General features: G+C 44.2%; 1 protein-coding gene across 17 annotated transcripts in view; it reads right to left on the bottom strand.

The window, feature by feature from the left end:
* PARD3 (par-3 family cell polarity regulator) overlaps positions 1-20,648 on the bottom strand; it is a 919,963-nt gene that overhangs the window by 212,797 nt on the left and 686,518 nt on the right. For 12 of the 17 annotated variants that reach the window (XM_063922114.1, XM_063922110.1, XM_063922109.1 and 9 more), the window contains one exon: positions 8,774-8,890. The exons of 4 other annotated variants lie outside the window; for them this stretch is intronic. In XM_063922114.1, the coding sequence (XP_063778184.1) occupies positions 8,774-8,890 (117 nt within the window). The remainder of the gene's footprint in view (positions 1-8,773; positions 8,891-20,648) is intronic. One more of the 17 variants, XM_063922108.1, reaches the window with a different exon arrangement.

The raw sequence follows: 20,648 nt of genomic DNA on the forward strand, positions 1-20,648 counted from the left end.
CTACAGAATTGTGCCCTTCCACCATTGTAGTAACAGTTTTGGGAATAGGTCCCTTCCTATTTAACATGACAATGACCACTTAGACATAGTGAGGTACATCGAAATGGTTTGCATAGTTTGGTGTGGAAGAACATGACAGGCCTGCACAGAGCTCTGGTCTCAACCCTATCAAATACCTTTCAGATGAAATGGAACAGCTGCTGCGAGCCAGACAATCACCTAAACTCAACTCGTTCTAAAGTACAATAATGCCTTCCAAACAGAGTAGAAGCTGTGATAGCACCAAAAGTGTAAGACTCCATTCTTAATGTCATGGTTATGGAATGAGATGTTCAACAAGCACATATGAGTGCAGTGTTCCCATGTCCACATATTTGTGGCCATGTAGTGTATGTTGACAATACATTACCAACCTACATCAGTGCTGTCCAAAACTTTAATGAATGGTGGCTGGATACATAAACTGAGAGGTATACACCTGAACCCTTATGGTGTTTCCATTTTTGCCCGCCTGATCCTTTTATAGTTCAACTGTTCCAAAGGGGATCCATTCTCTGTACAGTTTCATTGTTGAGCTGTATCTTTCTAGGTTCAATATATTGCCATATTTGCTTGCGCTACATTTTGTAGTCTGGGATAGAGCTGTAGTCATTTGGATCAGAATGCTTGTAGCAACAGATTACTTCAGATGTGTATTCTGATCTTGAGGGATCTGTGTGATTAAGTTAGTGACGAAAGATATGAAGAGGGACATGAAGACTAGGAGAAGGCCATAGACAAAGATGATAGGAGAAGCTAATTGAGGCACCTGTTATACTCATGTTGGAAAATTGTGGTATGAAAAGACTTCTCGACTCTTATGGCCTATTACTATAAAAGAACGCACCCGGACGCCAACTAATGCCATGAAACTGTGACAGTTTTTCGCACACAACACACCTATAATTCTTATATAGGCAGAGTGACTGACTGGAGGACATGCAATTAAATTACAACTTCCACAGAGTATACTGAAATACAACGACAATACACTGGATTTATCAGCTAGGAATTATTCAGGGGGATGAAACTTGCACAACTATATTATTATTATTCAATTTTATTTATAAAGGCGCCACAAGTGGTTCATAGCACCGTACTTACGGGATGTGGTTATGTGACCGACGGTCACAATTCCGACCCTTTAAAATTCCAACAGTTGGCATGCTGACTAACAGGGACTATTACCACTCGAGGGTGTTCATGACACCCATAGAGAAGGAATAAAACCTGAGGCGAGTGCAGCACACAGCGTAGCCAGTGAAGTAAGCCCACAAGGGGCTTGGTTGCGTCCCCCCCATCCCCATTCTAAACCCAGGATCCCGGCGTCAGTATAGTGACCGGCGGTATCCCAAACACCAATCACCTATACCCAAATCGTACATACAGCACACATCAATACAGGGTGAAGACGACATCATTTTACAGTAACCAAAATAAAAAATGGAGCTCAAGTGACAATTAGCACCACAAATCTGAATACACAATACAGCTGGAATATAAGGTGAGTGAAGGAGTAATTAATGTACTTCTAGGGGAGTGCAGCCATTGGGAGAGATGAATGGCTATGAGCGAGAGGAGATGCTGGTTAGATGGCTGTAGTTGTGAGAGAGAAGTGGGCTTTAATAACATGAGGGAAGGGGGCCCTTCTCCAAGGAGCTTACAATGTAGGGAGAGAGGGAGAACAGACAGGTGACATGAGGCATGAGCAAACATGAGGGCAGGGAGAAATTAGGTCAGAGTGAGTCTGATAGAGCAAGGGAACTTGTTCCAGTGAAGGAGGGCAGCACGGGCGAAATCTTGTATTGGAGCATGAGCTGCAGTCACCAGGGTGGAGTAGAGGTGACGGTAATTAGACAACCATAGCGGCAGGATGGAGTATGTAGAGAGATGAGGTTGGAGATGTAGGAAGCAGTGGAGTTGGAGAGGACCTTGTAAGTGAGGGTGAGGAGTTGGAAGAGAACTGTGTAAGGGATTGGGAGCCAGCGCAGGTTTTGGCAAAGGGGAGTGGCAGATGTGGAGCAGCAGGAGATGAATATAAGTCTAGCTGCAGCATTGAGAACAGATCAGAGGGGTGCGAGATGGGAAAGTGGAGGCCAGTGTGGAGAAGGTTGCAGTAATCAAGCTGAGAAATGACTAGTGAGTAGGTTATAAGTTTGGTTGCATTCTGGGAGAGGAAAAGCCTGATGCAAGCGATGTTGCATAACTGGAACGGACAAGATTCAGGTAGATATTGAATGGGGAGGGGGGGGGGGGGGCGAACACCCACGCAATGGAGTTGGGGAACAGGGGAAATGTTGGTGTTGTCAACAATGATAGAGATATTGGGAGGGTAGAGATTAAGGGTGGGGGGAAGATGGGTATGGTTATGTCCATGTTGAGCTTCAGGGAGTGCTCAGACATCTGGAGGAGATGGCGGAGAGGCAGCTGGATACTGGAGACAGGGAGAGAGGTCAGGCAAGGAGAGGTATAGTTGTGTGTCATCGGCAAAGAGGTGGTATTGGAGGCTGAAGGAGTTTATGAGTTCCCCCAGGGAAGAGGTGTAAGGGGAGAAGAGAAGGGGCAAGGACAGAACACTGGGGGATGCCAAGGGTAAGGATGGAAGGGGATAATGTGCTGCCAGAGGTAGACAGAGACAAGTAGCAGTTGGTGAATTAAGATGTGAACCAGGGAAGGACGGTGCTAGAAAAGCCAATGGATTGGAGGGTACAAAGGAGGAGAGGGTGATCCATAGTGTTGAAAGCAGCTGAGAAGTCCAGGAGGATGAGCAGAGCAAAGTGACCCCTGATTTCATATACAATAAGGACAGAAAAGGACATGAATTAGCTGCTGTGGCAAAGTGGACAAAGCAAGGTCGCACACTTAGGAGGGTGGTCGAATCGTTAATATAATGCACATATCTCTAATAGACATTCCATGATCATAAAAAATAGAACAAAGATTGTGTTTCACATACAGCTTACTGTTGCACAAAAAATGGGCAGGCAAGATAGGCAATGCAGCTCTGAACTACTATCAAGTTCTATTTTTTACTGTACTTGCAGACAGGCTTTTAAACCTTCAGGTCATATTAGAAATATGAAAGATGAGACTTCTAGAAATGGTGCTTCTATCCCAAGAAACAGACATATCATCTGAATTCAATAATGCTTCAGTGGGAGATACTGCAGGACGCTAGTGCATGCAATAACTCTGTCTTTGCTGAATCACAATGTTTCAAGTTAACATTAAAAATGGAAACAAATGTATATTAGTGTAACAATGCCTCTAAAAAGTTGTTCTCTCACTCTTGAAGAAACTCTCCTCATTTTTTAGGACAAGCTTCTCATCACTACTAGATGTACTATATAGCACAAGAAGCATTATAAAACACTGGATACATATGTTATTAATGAAGTATGATGAATCACTTACTAAAAAATGAAATAAAACATTTCTGTTGTGATAAAGTTTTCCCATAGTAACATATTCAAAGGAGTTCATCAAACTAATTTGTGGCCTTTAACATACTTTCCTACAACTTTTCTAAATATATTGTTTATGTGTTCTAGCTTTCTACTGTAGTTTCTCAGTCATATCATTAAAGCATGACAAAAAGTGGATTTTTGCTGTATAAATGATAACGATACAGCAAAAAACGATGCATCCGTAACAGTTACATCTAATGTAGACAGACCCGGGAATATGAAACAGTTCTCATGATATCAACACATGGCTGAAGTACTCAGGCAGAAACTATGGTATTTAGTAAGTGTTGCAGGAGGGCATGAACTGACCAATAGATTAAAGCCACCTTAAAAAGGGAAAGTCTACGTAAATACTTTTGCAGAAGTTGCCTATCTGTAAAAGAAAAATAAACCAAATCAATATATTTGTGAATATTGGTTATACGCGATTTATATTTCGAAATTGAATTTATAGATTAAAACCAGTTTATAGGATAAAGGATGACCCACGTTTCGGGGAAAGCATGTTCCAAGTTCCGAGAACACTGAATTCCTCTGATGGAAGTCTCCTCGGCTATAAATAATAAATATATATAAATGAAAAAGCCCTTTTATTCAATCAATGATGCCCAGCCCTATCATTAATATGTTTGCCCCTCTGCAATCAATACGAAAATATACTATAGACGTTTAAATAGAATACAGTGGTAAGCATATTATTATTATCATTATTAGAAAGATGAGGGTGGGGTGTGGTATTTTCTCTATATAAAAATGTTGGCGTAATTGATTTTATTTTTAATGGACCGTTTTGCTTGTTCTGCAGTCCCCATGGGATTTTTGTTTGAGGCTGCTCAACACTGTAAATTCATTATTGCCAAGACATTTCCCAGAAGTATTACATCATTAAAGAAAAAAGGCTTCTCAGAGAATGGAAATATGCAATAAATGGATGATCCAAAACGATCTTAGTTATAAGCAGTGACCAAGGAACCAAGTTACGCACAGACAATAGATGGTGTTTTCCTTCCATGCTGAAAATGAAGCTATAAGACTGAGCTGTCTGCATGCGGGGACATAAACCGTCTTTTTCTTCGCAATTAAATTCCGATTAAATAAAACTTCACTTTGGCAACTATACACATCGGACACTGAACAACTGTAGCCCAGTTAATTGAGCAGGAATACCAGTGGGTTTATTAACACTTACACATTTCAATACACTTCAGCTCCACTTGACAGTCACTGTGTAAAACGTAAAAACATTTATTTCATGTGTCCGTTTCACTGCAATCTGCATGACATTATCTACGATTGTTTAGGCCAGGGAAACAATTTCTCCAGGCTGCCAATCTACCGCTCTTAGGTTTTGGAACGGAAATCTTCCCAGCAGTGTAGAACCACAAAGTGTCAGGGGTAATGGCTCAACACATTATGTGTCATTACAGTCTCTATACACATAAACAGTACATGACTTTAGCAGACTGAGAATTGGCAAACTTCATGTATGCAACACTGCTGTGCTGAATAGTAGAGGGATAATCTTGCCTGTCCTCAATCCTAGAGATACCTTAAGAACATCAGTAACCCGATTTAGAGATGGACACTATTTGCATTCCACCAGTGCCAGCGATGTGATGTGGACGCACCAGTGTTGTGAATATATGCTAATGCCGCAGGAGGCAAAAGACACCACTGCTGGCAGTGCCGAAGACGCAGCATCAGATCACCATTGCCACCATCAGCCACGGCATTGGCCACCTGAGAAACCCTAAGGTTACTCAGAATGGTAGTCTCAGCTAAGTAGCCAAGGCTACTGGACTCGCCACTCCCATAAAACTGGGTTGACACGTCCCTATTTTCTGAATGTTGGCCATTGCCGCCCATAAACAGCTGTAGTCTGTCAACCAAGCTGCACCTTAGTGGCCACTGCATTTGATAGCGCAGTACCTGAAATGCAGATATGCAGAACGGTTCCCTCTCATGCGCAATTTAGTAAATATCGGATATGTATGTACTGTAAACTTTCGGGTTTGCATACATCTCTGAATCGTGCTTTATACACAAAGTATAGAGACCTCACAGTGCACCGGGATGTCACACCTTGAAATCGAACTGAAGTCTACAAAGCATGAAATAAGGTTCCTGCATAATCAGTCTCCTCAACTGCCCAGGACAGGATTCACAAAAGATGATTCATAGCGGGTAAATAACAAACCAAAAAAAAAAGCCATGGCAGATACTATTTGCTGGCTTGTGATGTAATGATTACAACATGGTTCTCTATACATACGCAGTTACATAAGTAGACATTACTAATTGGGGAGACTGCAAGCAAATAAGAGTTGCCATAGTGGCCATATCTGTCTGTGCATAGGCAACTGCCCAGATTTAAGCAAGCATGCAGCGTATTGTAATATAGTGTCAATATACCAGGCCAGGGCAGCACATATAATTATCTTCATAGAGTCTTATTGGTAGCAGAAATGCTTAATACTCCACAACTACAACAGCAGCACACAGTATTGTCACTTCTCCTAAAATCAGGACATACTGCACGAGGGGTGTAGTATTGTATGCTGGCGGCCGGGCTCCCGGCGACCAGCATACTGGCGCCGGAATCCCGACCGCCAGCATACAAAAAGCAGGGCGAGCGCAAATAAGCCCCTTGTGGGCTCGCTGCGCTCGCCATGCTGCGGGAACGGGGCGCGCTACCCTATCTATTCTCCCTCCAGGGGGGTCGTGGACCCCCAAGAGGGAGAAAAAGCGTCGTTATGCCTGGAGTCAGGATTCCGGCGCCGGGATACAGACAGCCGGCAAACTGAAGACCACCCCTGCACGAGGATGGAGCATAGCAAAGACAGAACCCGATGTCGAAACGAAGTCCTGAGGATTGAAGAATATCTTCTCCACTATTTCACGGGTGCGTAATGGTGTGAATCAATAATTTATGCCAGAAAATAATAAAAGGAAGGGGGGGTGGGGTGGGAATAAACCTATATTTGTATAATTTTAGTTCCGGTTTTCACAAAAATATCAACAAGTGACTGACCACCACTTGTGGGACAAACAAAATAAGACATGTTATTTGTAGTTCTTTTACTGTAGGCAACCTGGATTATCGTTCTTTATTAAAGAGAGTGTTGCCTTACTTACTACCAGGATAGCTAGATGGTATTTCAGTAAGAGGACACAACAGTGAGAGCAGGAAAGACACTGAATTAAGGATAAACAACAACTCTGGATGAAATCAATTAAGTGTACTTGCTACAAAAAAAATATATAATCCTGTGACAACAACAAGTCCAATTCTACCAGCATAAACAACACACAAGAGTCTAATCAGCGCTACAGTACAGCTATTTATAGAATAAAATTGTTGTCATCAATGTTGTGCAACTATAAAGGTGTCATGAGCTTGCTTTGCTCTTAGATATGGTCCTATTAATGAATGCTGTAATGGTCCATTTCACCAGAGTGCGACAGCACCCAGTTCCTCTCGTGTGGCTATTAATAAGCTGCTGTCACAATGGTCAGCGTTAGAACCATCCTGCAGACACTTCAGTTAGTAGCTGAGTGCTGGGTGATTGAAAGGATAAGCAATAGAGGTGTAGATGGGCTCTGTAAAAGTAAGAGTGCCACTTATGTACTATATTTAACACTACAATAGTTCACCATTAGACAGAATAAGAAAAACAGTATACGACTAAAATGCCCAGCCAAATGAAAAACAAAAACACCTGGTGGTATATTTACTAAAGATTATAAACCAGACATATGGAGATATTGCTGGTAGCAACCAATCATTTTCTAGAATGCGAGAAATGATAGCTAGAATCTGATTGGTTGCTATGGGCACCACCTCCACTCTTCCTTTTTAGAAGCTTTAGTAAATCTACCCCCTGCTCTCAATTTAAACAGACTTTAACAGCATATACTGTATTAGTAATACTTAGTCAGGGATGGAAAGTGCATTGCCATGCTGCATAAAACAACATGGTCTATGACCCAGCAATGCTGTGATAGGCTTGGGGGAGGAAGGAGTCATCGAGTCCCACTCCACTTCCAGGCCTCATAGAACCTCCTGCACCTATTAATACTCCATCACTAATTATACCACTCACTAAGACCATAAAATGGTCAAACAAAGATCTTGAAGGGATTTGTGTTACAGCGTTATCACAGTAAGGTAAAAGGGATGTGATCAGCATCCTGGCGGTAGAAATCCAGATGGCCAGAATTACGCCAGTAAGTACTGGGGTTAGGCACTAGGGGGAGAGTTAGCATTAGGCTGCGGGGTAGGGGCGATTTGGGTTAGGCTGCGGGGTAGGGGGCGATTAGGGTAAGGCTGCAGGAGGAGCGGATTAAGGTTAGGCGGCGGAAGGAATGGATTAGGATTAAAATACTCACCAGGATACTTTGGGATTTTGAACATCGGGATGCCGTTGCCGGCAATTTGAGTGACGGGATTTCAACAGCTGTGATATCGATACCATCCCGCGTAAAAATGCTAGATAGTACATTAACCAGTCTAAGTGACTAGTGACTGTAACATATTAAATGTGGAAGGCAGGAACCACAAGTCTTTATACTCTATAAACCCTTACTAAAAACTCAATCATACCATCATGATGAAAATACCATAAATTATTCTAAACACATGTACTGTATAAGGCACAGGTTCTCAAACTCGGTCCTCAGGACCCCACACGGTGCATGTTTTGCAGGTCTCCTCACAGAATCACAAGTGAAATAATTAGCTCCACCTGTGGACCTTTTAAAATGGGTCAGTGAGTAATTAATACACCTGTGCACCTGCTGGGTTACCTGCAAAACATGCACTGTGTGGGGTTCTGAGGACCGAGCTTGAGAACCCCTGGTATAAGGAAAGTAAGTCTGCCCTATTACATGCCATACACAGGTAACATGACAGAATATACACAAACCTATATATTATTTGCAGATTACCAGAAGTACTTCAATCTGTCATTGGTAGAGGGCATTTCAGACACAGGCAATCCATGGTTAAAAAATACTAATAGGTTCAATGTAAACAATCCATGCAATGCAGAAGCTGAACTTCTACCAAACATATAGGTGCAGCTTACACAAACAGTGCAAATTAAAAGGCTAAAAATAAAGAGTGAATAATAAGTCGGTGAAGCAAACAAGGTGATATTTTAAAAACTGTTGTAGTGTGGTTTGAAAAAGGTTATGTCAATAGCTTTCAGTGTGGCACATGCTGCCTGGTTAGGAAAGATGCTAATTAAGCAGCACTTGTAGTCTACCTCTCCTGTTCTTGCCTCATTCGCATTCTGTCATCTTCAGAAGGGTGGGCTTCTTGCATTTTCAGTTTCCATGATCCCCTGTGTTCAATCTTGTCATCTTTTCGATGTTTGCCAAACCTGTCAAGAAGAAGCGGAATTCTAACACTGGTCTGCGAAATGAGAAGGCGACAACAAGTGTCTTTGAGGAGACAATTCTTTCCTCTGCTGCTTGATTACGTCCTCGCTGTTTTCTAAAAGGATCATCTCTGCCACAATGCAATCAGCAAACACCAGTTTACAGATTTGTTATCCGGTTATACTTTAGAGCTAGAACGGCTTTCTTTTCTTGGAAATAATAGGGGATATTGTTATGACAGAACTTGAATCTCATGCATTTTAAAGTGTTTGTGAAACACTGTTTAGTACAGAAAATCAAGAAATTGACAGACATGCCATCAGAAGAGAGAACACCTATTAAATAGTGAGGACTAAAAACTATAATTTCTTTATATTTGCATAGTGAAATATACAGCTTAAGTGCCACATACACAAAATGATTGCAGCCATTTTTTCAGGCTAAATACTGGGTCCAAGGATTATTCCTAAGCATCCTGCACTTCTCTAGGAGCTAGTAACATAATTGAACATGGGGAACATTAATGCTCCCTTTTATTCATTATAATAACCCTTTTTTGTAAACTACACCCCCTGCATGTTACTCACAAGGATCAACAAGTCCATGTTTTAGGCTCCTTCTCCATTCCGTTTTTCCTATGTTAACACACACAAATGGTGGAACAGGTCACGGGCAGATAAAAGCCACATGAACAGCAACAAAACGCCATTAGAATGTATTTTTATATGTTTGGAATGTGCGCTATAACAGCAGCCATTTTGTTGGCTGTCCCAGTCTTCAATAAAATGAAAACTATTCAATTCGCAAGGGACTAAAGACATCACATACTGATCAATATATATTAGAGAGACAAAAACAGCCTTTGTAAAACGGCAGTTCAGAAAGGGAATATTGCATGATGATGTAGAGTGTTTCTATATGAAATAAATGGTCTATGTCTGGTGTTCACAACCATCAGATTCTAACATTTACTCCCCTTGAATGATTCACTGACATCTGGTAAACTGAAAGTCCAATTACGGGTGGGACTTGTGCTGGTCACAATAGAGCAGCACTTGCAGCACTTTATTGGTTAAAGACCAGATCTACACAAATGTGCTGAATTTCAAGCACAACAAAACCAAATAAAATCTCAATTTAATCTGTTAAATGGGCTAAACTTGCTGCGTTACTGATGAGATCATTGTAGCCTGCCAAATTACCTACGGATTTCATTAGGATAGCAAGCTATTGAAGAAACATCCATTAGTTGATTAATGAAGAAAAACAAAAACTGATTAAGACATAAAAAGTCCCATAGTGTTAAATTGGTTATGAATGGAAGAAACTGAAAAACGTAATCTTAATTTATTAGCTAGACTGAGTTTTTATTTTAATTTCACAGCAGCTGTTTAAAAATAATAAAACATTGTAAAAATATGTGGACAGGGCCTAAATGATAGCCAGTAAATAGTGATTAGCAAGTCAGAGAAGCATGCCATTAGTCAGGGCCCAGGCAAGTAACAATTCTGTTGCGGGCTGCAATTCAATATCAAAGTCGTCATGCAATTAGATTAAATATGGAAGTTACTTGGCCTAAGCACAAAATTCGTATCTCCTACAAAGTGTCGCTAGATTTCGTCTATCACTCCCCCTCCCACTGGAATGGTGTAATAGTCTTTACTGGTCATGTGAGAAGGACAATAATCGTATGTTTTTTAGCTGTGTCGTGTCTCAAAAATTAAAATGTTTTTATGTATATAGACCTTTCCGCGGGAGACCATGAGTTTATTTACACTAAGTAGGCAGCTATAAGCTGATTCTTAGGTTCCATCCACTCTACTCTCTAACATCCTCCCACCCACCACATAGAAATGTCTCATAATAAAGCAAAGTAATGGTGTATACACACGGTGAGATATTTTCTTACGATTTTGACTATATAGTTAAAATCGTAAGATAAGTTAATGCAGATCGCAAGGTTAAAGTCACCTTGCGATCCCGATGCTCGGTCCCGCGCGGTCGGCATCGCAAGCCTAGATAGAATGTGCAGGCAAGTCAATTGTGACTATCTTGTAGAAAAGGTAGTCAAAATTGACACTTAGCCAAAATCGCACATAGTCCGTATCGCAAGCACAGTCATTAGGTGCTTGCGATGCCGACCTAGCCCGTCGCATAGCGAGAATCGGGGTTAGCCCGAATCTCACCGTGTGTATGCACCTTAACTTAATCTGCAATATCTGAAGGCAGTGGTGCATAAAGGGGTGAGGGAATGGCGATGATCTATGATGGCACATAGGCTGTTTAACTACTGGTTGTTCAAAGTGCTGTCAAAGCAAGACTTAAAAAAAATAAATATATATATATATATATATATATATATATATATATAAAATGAAAGATCACATGGGACAACTTTAAAAAAAATAATAATATTCTGTAACCATGGTGGATACTGCTATTTCTAGGTTTAAACAAAAGCCATGACAATGCTGCCAGTCACCAAACTAGAACCCAGTGATGTAACAGTCTCAAACATGCACTTTCAATAACATTTGTTCACCACAATAATGGCTGCTACCACTATGTGGAGGGCCAAGATTAAGGGTCACAGGAAGTCTGATTTATTAAAATGCTCTAGCATCATCAGAAGTGCTAGATGATTGAACATGGTCTGCTTATGCGCCAGTAACCACAACAGCGCAGGCATGTGGTAGCCATGCTACAACCAGCCTCCTATACAAAGACCCACTTGGTGATAGGTCTTTTCCATTTAAGGTTCCCATACAAACTGCAAATCTGAAGACCTAACTTGGTGAGTGTGTACGGGATAAAAAAAAGATAATCAATACCAATCACCACGTGATCGGGATTTATCAAATTTCGATCAGGGAGGATGGTAAATGCTCTTGGATGATGACACCAACTGACAAACATTGCTTAATCAAGACTTTCAGATTTGGCTGTACAACACGTGCATGTAAATGTGTGGCCCAATCTAACAGACTGGAGATCGGGCATAGTGGTTGGAACAGCAGATGTATAGATTGCAAGCAAGGCCTTCTTACCTCTTTGTCTGATATTCCCCAGTCTCCATATATTACTTTTCTGTTCTCAAATGTAAAGCGCAATGGCATACCTCCCAACTCTCCTGATTTTCGCGGGACAGTTCCGTTTTTTTGGGACCGGCCCGCTGTCCCACCCGCGGGCAGCAGTGTTCCGTGGTGGGGCAGGGATAATTGGGAGGCTCCTGCACTCGCTGCAGAGCAGTGTGAATAGACGCTGTGCGCATGCGCACACAGCGCCTATTCACGGAGACAGAGGTACTGGGGGCATGCCAGCAGCTCAGTGAGCGATGGCCATGCCCCCATAGTAACGAGAACAGGGGGCCGTGGCTCGCGATTGCGTCATTGCCACGACGTTTCGCCCCCTTTATACGAAGCCACACCAATTTTATGCTTGGTGATCCTTGAAAGTTGGGAGGTATGCAATGGAATATGTTGGCACTATATAAAATAGGATTTTAATACCTACGGGTAAATCCTTTTCTCTTAGTCCGTAGAGGATACTTCAAGAACCATGGGGTATAGACGGGATCCGCAGGACACATGGGCACACTATAAGACTTTGAATGGGTGTGAACTGGCTCCTCCCTCTATGCCCCTCCTCCAGACTCCAGTTATAGGAACTGTGCCCAGGGAGACGGACATTTCGAGGAAAAGGATTTATTTACCGTATATAGGTGGTCATTATGAGTTGTTCGCTCGCAAGCTGCTTTTAGCAGCTTTGCACACGCTAAGCCGCCGCCTACTGGGAGTGAATCTTAGCTTCTCAAAATTGCGAACAAAAGATTAGCAAAATTGCGAATAGACACTTCTTAGCAGTTTCTGAGTAGCTTCAAACTTACTCGGCATCTGCGATCAGTTCAGTGCTTGTCGTTCCTGGTTTGACGTCATAAACACACCCAGCGTTCGCCCAGACACTTCTCCGTTTCTCCAGCCACTCCCGCGTTTTTCCCAGAAACGGTAGCGTTTTTTCACACACTCCCATAAAACGGCCTGTTTCCGCCCAGAAACACCCACTTCCTGTCAATCACACTCCGATCACCAGAACGAAGAAAAAACCTCGTAATGCCGTGAGTAAAATACCTAACTGCATAGCAAATTTACTTGGCGCAGTCGCAGTGCGAACATTGCACATGCACAGTTAGCGGAAAACCGCAGCGATGCGAAGAAAAATACCGAGCGAACAACTCGGAATGACCACCATACTCGAGTATAAGTCGACCCGAATATAAGCCGAGGCACCTAATTTTACAACAAAAACCTGGGAAAACTTATTGACTCGAGTATAAGCCTAGGGTGGGAAATGCAGCTCTAGCCGTACACAGCCCACAGTGCCAGATATGCCCTCATACTGCCAGATATGCCCCCACAGTGCCAGATATGCCCTCATACTGCCAGATATGCCCCCACAGTGCCTGATGTACCCTCCTACTGCCAGATATGCCCCCACAGTGCCAGATATGCCCTCATACTGCCAGATATGCCCTCATACTGCCAGATATGCCCCCACAGTGCCAGATATGCCCTCATACTGCCAGATATGCCCCCACAGTGCCAGATGTGCCAGATATGCCCTCATGCTGCTAAATATGCCCCACGGTGCCAGATGTGCAAGATATGCCCTCATGCTGCCAGATATGCCCTCATGCTGCTGCCAGATATGCCCCTCATGCTGCTGCCAGATATGCCCCTCATGCTGCTGCCAGATATGCCCCTCATGCTGCTGCCAGATATGCCCCTCATGCTGCTGCCAGATATGCCCCTCATGCTGCTGCCAGATATGCCCATCATGCTGCTGCCAGATTTGCCCCCTCCCCAAGTACCAAATATGCTCCCCCAGTGCTGTTACTTACCCCTCCGTCGTTCCCGCGCTGTCTTCTGTAGGAGGGACACGGAGAACACAGCGCGCGCCTCTCCTGTGTCCCTCCTGCATCTCCGGCGGCCGCGGCGGGTCTATTAAAGTAAGTGCCGGTTCGTGATCAGAGGTCACGAACGGGTACTTCCTTTAATAGACTCGCCGCCGCAGATGCAGGAGGGACACAGGAGAGCCGCGCGCTGTGCCCTCCGTGTCCCTCCTTCACACTGCACTCCCTGTCACTGCACTGACTCGAGTATAAGCCGAGGTGGCTTTTTCAGCACAAAAAAAGTGCTGAAAAAGTCGGCTTTTACTCGAGTATATACAGTAATTATTTTAAACTAAGGTGAGATACATACCAGCTCACACCACCAACACGCCGTACAACATGGCATTCAACAACAACGCATGCAACGGCATAACCAATAACAGTCACAGATTGACTGAACTCAACGCAACATGTGCGTAAATATAACCAAACCGCAGATACAGCCCACACTGGGACGGGTGCCCAGCATCCTCTACGGACTAAGAGAAAAGGATTTACCAGTAGGTATTAAAATCCAATTTTCTCATACGTCCTAGAGGATGCTGGTGGATGCTTCAAGAACCATGGGGTTTATACCAAAGCTCTAGGACGGGCAGGAGAGTGCGGATGACTCTGCAGCGCCGATTGACCAAACAAGAGGTCCTCCTCAGCCAGGGTATCAAACTTGTAAAACTTCGCAAAGCTGTTTGAACCCGACCAAGTAGCAGTTCGGCAAAGTTGTAACGCCGAGACTCCCTGGGCAGCCGCCCAGGATGAGCCAAACTTTCTGGTAGAATGGGCTTTCACCGATTTCGGTAACGGCAATCCTGCCGTAGAATGAGCCTGCTGAATCGTATTACAAATCCAGCGCGCAATAGTCTGCTTAGAAGCAGGACCCCAATTTTGTTGGGAGCCCAGAGGACAAACAGAGCCTCTGTTTTCCTAATCTGTGCCGTTCTGGCAACACAGATCTTCAAAGCTTTAACCACATCGAGAGACTTTGACTCTGCCAAGGCGTCGGTGGCCACTGGCACCACAATTGTCTGGTTAACATGAAAAGATTAAACCACTTTTGGAAGAAACTGCTGACGAGTTCTCAACTCCGCTCTATCAGCATGGAAAATCAAATAGGGGATTTTGTGAGACAAAGCCGCCAACTCAGACACTCGCCAAAGCCAACAACATGACCACTTTCCAAGTAAGGAATTTTAACTCAACCTTGCGCAAAGGTTCAAACCAATGCGACTGCAAGAATTGCAACACCACATTAAGGTCCCATGGAGCCACAAATGGAGTTTGGATGTGTAGCACGCCTTTTTTACGAAAGTCTGAACTTCCGGAAGAGAGGCCAATTATTTTTGAAAAAAGATTGACAAGGCCGAAATCTGTACTTTAATAGAGCCTAACTTTAGGCCGTATCCACACCTGCTTGTAGGAAATGGAGCAAACGCCCCAGGTGAAAATCTTCTGTAGGAGCCTTCTTGGATTCACACCAAGACACATATTTTCTCCAAATACGGTGGTAATGCTTCGCCGTTACTTCTTTTCTAGCCTGAAGAAGTGTGGGAATGACTTCACTGGGAATACCCTTTCGGGCTAGGATTTGGCGTTCAACCGCCATGCCGTCAAACGCAGCCGCAGTAAGTCCTGATACACGCACGGTCCCTGTTGTAGCAGGTCCTCTCGTAGAGGAAGAGGCCAGGGATCTTCTATGAGCAACTCCTGAAGATCTGGATACCAGGCCCTCCTTGGCCAGTCCGGAACAACAAGTATTGCCTGAACTCTTGTTCTTCTTATAATCTTTATCACCTTTGGAATGAGTGGAAGTGGAGGAAACACACAGACCGACGGAAACACCCACGGTGTCACCAGGGCGTCCATCGCTATCGCTTGAGGGTCCCCTGACCTGGAACAATATCTCTGAAGTTTCTTGTTGAGGCGGGACGCCATCATGTCCACTTGAGGAACTCCCCAACGACTTGTCACTTCTGCAAAGACCTCTTGATGAAGACCCCACTCTCCTGGATGGAGATCGTGTCTGCTGAGAAAGTCTGCTTCCCAGTTGTCCACTCCCAGAATGAAGACTGCTGACAGAGCACTGGCATGTCTTTCCGCCCAGCGAAGAATCTTCGTGGCCTCGGCCATCGCCGCTCTGCTCCTTGGACCGCCTTGGCGGTTTATGTACGCCACTGCTGTCACGTTGTCTGACTGAATCAAGACAGGCAGACCTCGAAGAAGATGTTCTGCTTGCAGTATGCCGTTGTAATTCCAGAATGTTTATGTGTAGACAAACTTCTTGGCTCGACCACTTTCCTTGAAAGTTTCTTCCCTGTGTGACTACTCCCCAGCCTCGGAGGCTTGCATCTGTGGTCACCAGGATCCAATCCTGAATCCCGAACCTGCGCCCCTCCAGAAGGTGAGAACTGTGCAGCCACCACAGAAGGAAGATTCTGGTCCTGGGAGATAGAATAATCTTCCAATGCATGTCCAGGTGAGACCCGGACCATTGGTCCAACAGGTTCCACTGAAACGCCCTGGCATGGAACCTGCCATACAGAATGGCCTCGTAGGCCGCCACCATCTTCCCCAGCAACCGAGTGCATTGAAGAACTGATACTTTTGTTTGTTTCTGAATCTGTTTTACCATGTTCTGTATTTTGAGAGCTTTTTCCATTGGGAGAAAAACTCTCTGCAATTCTGTGTCCAGAATCATACCCAGAAACGACAGCCATGTTGTTGGATCCATCTGAGATTTTGGCAAATTTAGGAGCCACCCGTGTTGTTGTAGAATCGTTAGTGAAAGGGCAACATTCTTCAACAATTGCTCCTTGGACCTCACCTTTATGAGGAGATCGTCCAAGTACGGGATAATTGTGATTCCCTGCTTGCGCAGGAGAACCATAATTTCCGCCATTACTTTGATGAAAACCCTCTGAGCCGTGGACAGACCAAACGGCAACAACTGAAATTGGTAATGACAATCCTGTACCGCAAATCTTAGGTAAGCCTGATGCGGAGGAAATATGGGGACATGCAAGTGTGCATCCTTTATGTCGACTGATACCATAAAATCCCCCTCTTCCAGCGTGGAGATCACTGCACGTAGAGATTCCATCTTGAATTTGAATTTCTTTAGAAAGAAATTGAGGGATTTTAGGTATTGCAGTGCTCACTATTTCCCTTTCTAGAAGAGAAGCTGGCAAGGCTGACTTGAAAAATCGGTGAGGGGGCACGTCTTGAAACTCTTAATTTGTACCCTTGGGTTACTATTTCTACTATCTAAGGATCTAGGTCCGAGTGCACCCAGACCTGACTGAAAAGTTTGAGGCGTGCCCCCACTGGTGCGGACTCCCTCAGAGGAGTCCCAGCGTCATGCGGTGGATTTGGTAGAAGCCGGGGAGGACTTCTGCTCTTGGGAACTTGCCACAGCTTGTGACCTTTTTCCCCGCCCTCTCCCACTCGCAGCACGTCCTTTTTTGAATCTATTGGGCCGAAAGGACTGCATCTGATAGTGAGGCGATTTCTTCTGCTGTGCAGGGACATAAGGTAAAAATGAAAACTTACCCGCGGTAGCCGTAGACACCGGGTCCGTGAGGCCGTCGCCAAACAAGACCCTACCGTTAAACGGTAGAGACTCCATCGCCTTCAGCATTTCATTGATGTAACCACTACGCTCTCCTTGCTGAGACCGATATGGCATTGGCCCTTGAATCCAAAAGGCCAATATCCGTTACAGCTTCTTTTAAATATGCTGCAGCGTCCCTGATGTGACCCAGAGTTAAAAGCACACTCTCTCTGTCTAGGGAATCTACCTCAGATGACAGGTTATCTGCAGATGACCGGTTATCTGCCCACCTTTTAATAGCGCTACTCACAGATGCTGCAGCAACGGCAGGCCTGAGTAGCGACCCTGTAGTGACATAAATGGATTTTAGAGTATTTTCCTGCTTACGATCCTTTAGGGCTGCCGTGTCAGGGGACGGAAGCGCCACCTTTTTGGATAGACGCGATAAAGCTTTGTCTACCGTGGGGATTGACTCCCACCTTTCCCTGTCCCCAGAAGGGAACGGATATGCCACTGGAATTCTTTTGGGAACCTGAATCTTTTTGTCAGGATTTTCCCAAGCCTTTTCAAAAAGCGCGTTCAGTTCATGAGAGGGAGGAAACGTTACCTCGGGTTTCTTGCCTTTATACATACAGACCCTAGTATCAGGAACAGCAGGGTCCTCAGTGATATGTAGTACGTCTTTTATCGCCACAATCATGTACTGAATACTCTTAGCCAGCTTTGGATGTAATCTGGCATCACTATAGTCGACACTGAAATCAGAGTCCGTGTCGGTATCCGTTCCTACTATCTGGGCAAATGCACGTTTCTGTGACCCCGAAGGGATCTGGGTCTGTGACAAAGCATCTTCCATGGATTTCCTCCATGTTTGGTTCTTAGACTCAGATTTATCATATCTCTCAGTCAACTTAGTCACGTTTGCGTTTAAAACACTCAACATATTCACCCAATCATCCGTCGGCGGTGCCGACACGGTCACTCTCACAGTATTTTCTGTCCCCACTCCAGCCTCTTCCTGGGAAGAGCATTCAGACTCAGACATGTTGACACACACGTACCGACACCCACAACCACACTGGGGCTATAGGAGACAGACCCACAATAAAGCCTGCAAGAGGGACACAGAGAGAGTTCTGCCAGCTCACACCCAGCGCCTATCCCGGTACTGAGGCCAGTAAAATGACTGCCCAGACCTGTTAGAGCTTTATATATAAACAAATTAGCACCAAATTATTTGTTCCCCCCCCCCCCCCCCGTTTTTCACCCTGTTACATGTACAGCAGTGTGGAGAACAGGGCCAGCGTCTCTGCAGCTTCTGGGCAGAGAAAATGGCGCTGGTCAGAGCTGTGCGGGCTAAGCCCCGCCCACTATATGGCGCGCTTCAGTCCCGCTTAAATCTATAATTATACTGGCGGGGGTCCCTTAACTAGTGCTCGGGGCACTGTTACCACTCATGCCAGTCTGATTTGAGGTCTCATGCTGCCCAGGGCGCCCCCCCTGTGCCCTGCACCCTGCAGTGCTGTGTTATGTGTGGGAGCATGACGCGCAGCGCGGCCGCCGAGCGGTACCTCTTCTGCCGTCACTGAAGTGTTCTGATCTTCTCATACTCACCTGGCTTCTATCTTCCGGCTCCGTGAGGGGGTGACGGCGCGGCTCCGGGAACAAGCAGCTAGGCGTACCGTAGTGATCGAACCCTCTGGAGCTAATGGTGTCCAGTAGCCTAAGAAGCAGAGCCCTTGAACTCTTAAGAAGTAGGTCTGCTTCTCTCCCCTCACTCCCACGATGCAGGGAGCCTGTAGCCAGCAGGTCTCCCTGAAAATAACAAACCTAAATAAAGTCTTTTTCAGAGACACTCAGGAGAGCTCTTCAGTGTGCATACAGTCTCACTGGGCACAGAATCTAACTGGAGTCTGGAGGAGGGGCATGGAGGGAGGAGCCAGTTCACACCCATTCAAAATCTTATAGTGTGCCCATGTCTCCTGCGGATCCCGTCTATACCCCATGGTTCTTGAAGCATCCTCTAGGACGTGTGAGAAATAAATGTTAATAAAATGTTTGCCCATTTTCAGTCTTGGAAGCACTACATAGGCTACATACAATATCAGATCATTCCCAATAATACAATCACCTACTGTTTGCCCCAGAATAAAAACAGAACATTGAAATAGATCTGCAATATCAACTGCATCACCAACAAACAGAGCAATTTAAATTCAGATTGTTGTGAAAGAATGTTAACAGCACACTCTAAAATGATATAAAATTCTGATAACTGCATGATGCCCAAGTAGTTTTGTCTGTCTGAGAGCAGGCAGTAGTAAACTAGGCAAAATGAAACAGTTATACTTCTGAACCTAAATGTGTATCAAATCGAAAGCACAATGTGCATTTGAATCTCCCCCCTCCTCTGGCTTTCTAGGCATATATTCCTGCCCCAACCTCTCCACAGGTGCAGCAAACGATACTCTACTTAGAGAGGTTTCATTTAAATCTAAATATCTTATACTTTTTCCAGCAAGAGTACCCATCCTGTTAATTGCTTGAGGCCCTTCTAATTTCTCTTGATGTAAAAAGGTATGCTTCAAATGGAATAAAGGACAATTAAGTTGTTGATGGCAATTAAATCAGTGCGATGGCTTGATTGCAAGGAAATGAACAAAATATTGTAATCGAATACGAGCAAGGTCAATATCCTTAAGACTAAATTTGGTCTGACATCTGCTAATTTACTGTGGATTAAACTCTCTCTAATACATAAATGGAAAGTAATACATATAAAAAAAATTCTACAAGCTCTTCATGACATTACTATTGTAATAATGTGGGAACTTGTAGTGACATTAGTGCAAACCACAAATAGTCAAATTGTTGAACTTAAAACAGAGGGCCAGATTTTTTAAGCTCGGTGAAGTGATATAGTGGAAGGTGATAAAGTACCAGCCAATCAGATCTTAACTGACATATCACAGGCTGGGTTTGAAAAATGACAGTTAGGAGCTGACTGGCTGGTGCTTTATCACCTTCCACTTTATCACTTCACCGAGCTTAATAATTCTGCCGATGAATTAGTTTTTCTTAAAAACAGAGCTAGACAAAAACACAAAACCTAGATATACAGTAACACAGACTTTTACTATCATTTTAGCTTTTCGGGGTTAGTGGCTGCCATGAAGACCTCCATCCACGTGGATTGCGCAGGGCTATATAATGCTGCTGGTGGAGCAATGTAACCTCAAACAAAACCAGGGACATAATAATTCATACT

This window comes from Pseudophryne corroboree, chromosome 5 (assembly GCF_028390025.1).
Source record: "Pseudophryne corroboree isolate aPseCor3 chromosome 5, aPseCor3.hap2, whole genome shotgun sequence".
Taxonomy (NCBI): Eukaryota; Metazoa; Chordata; class Amphibia; order Anura; family Myobatrachidae; genus Pseudophryne; species Pseudophryne corroboree.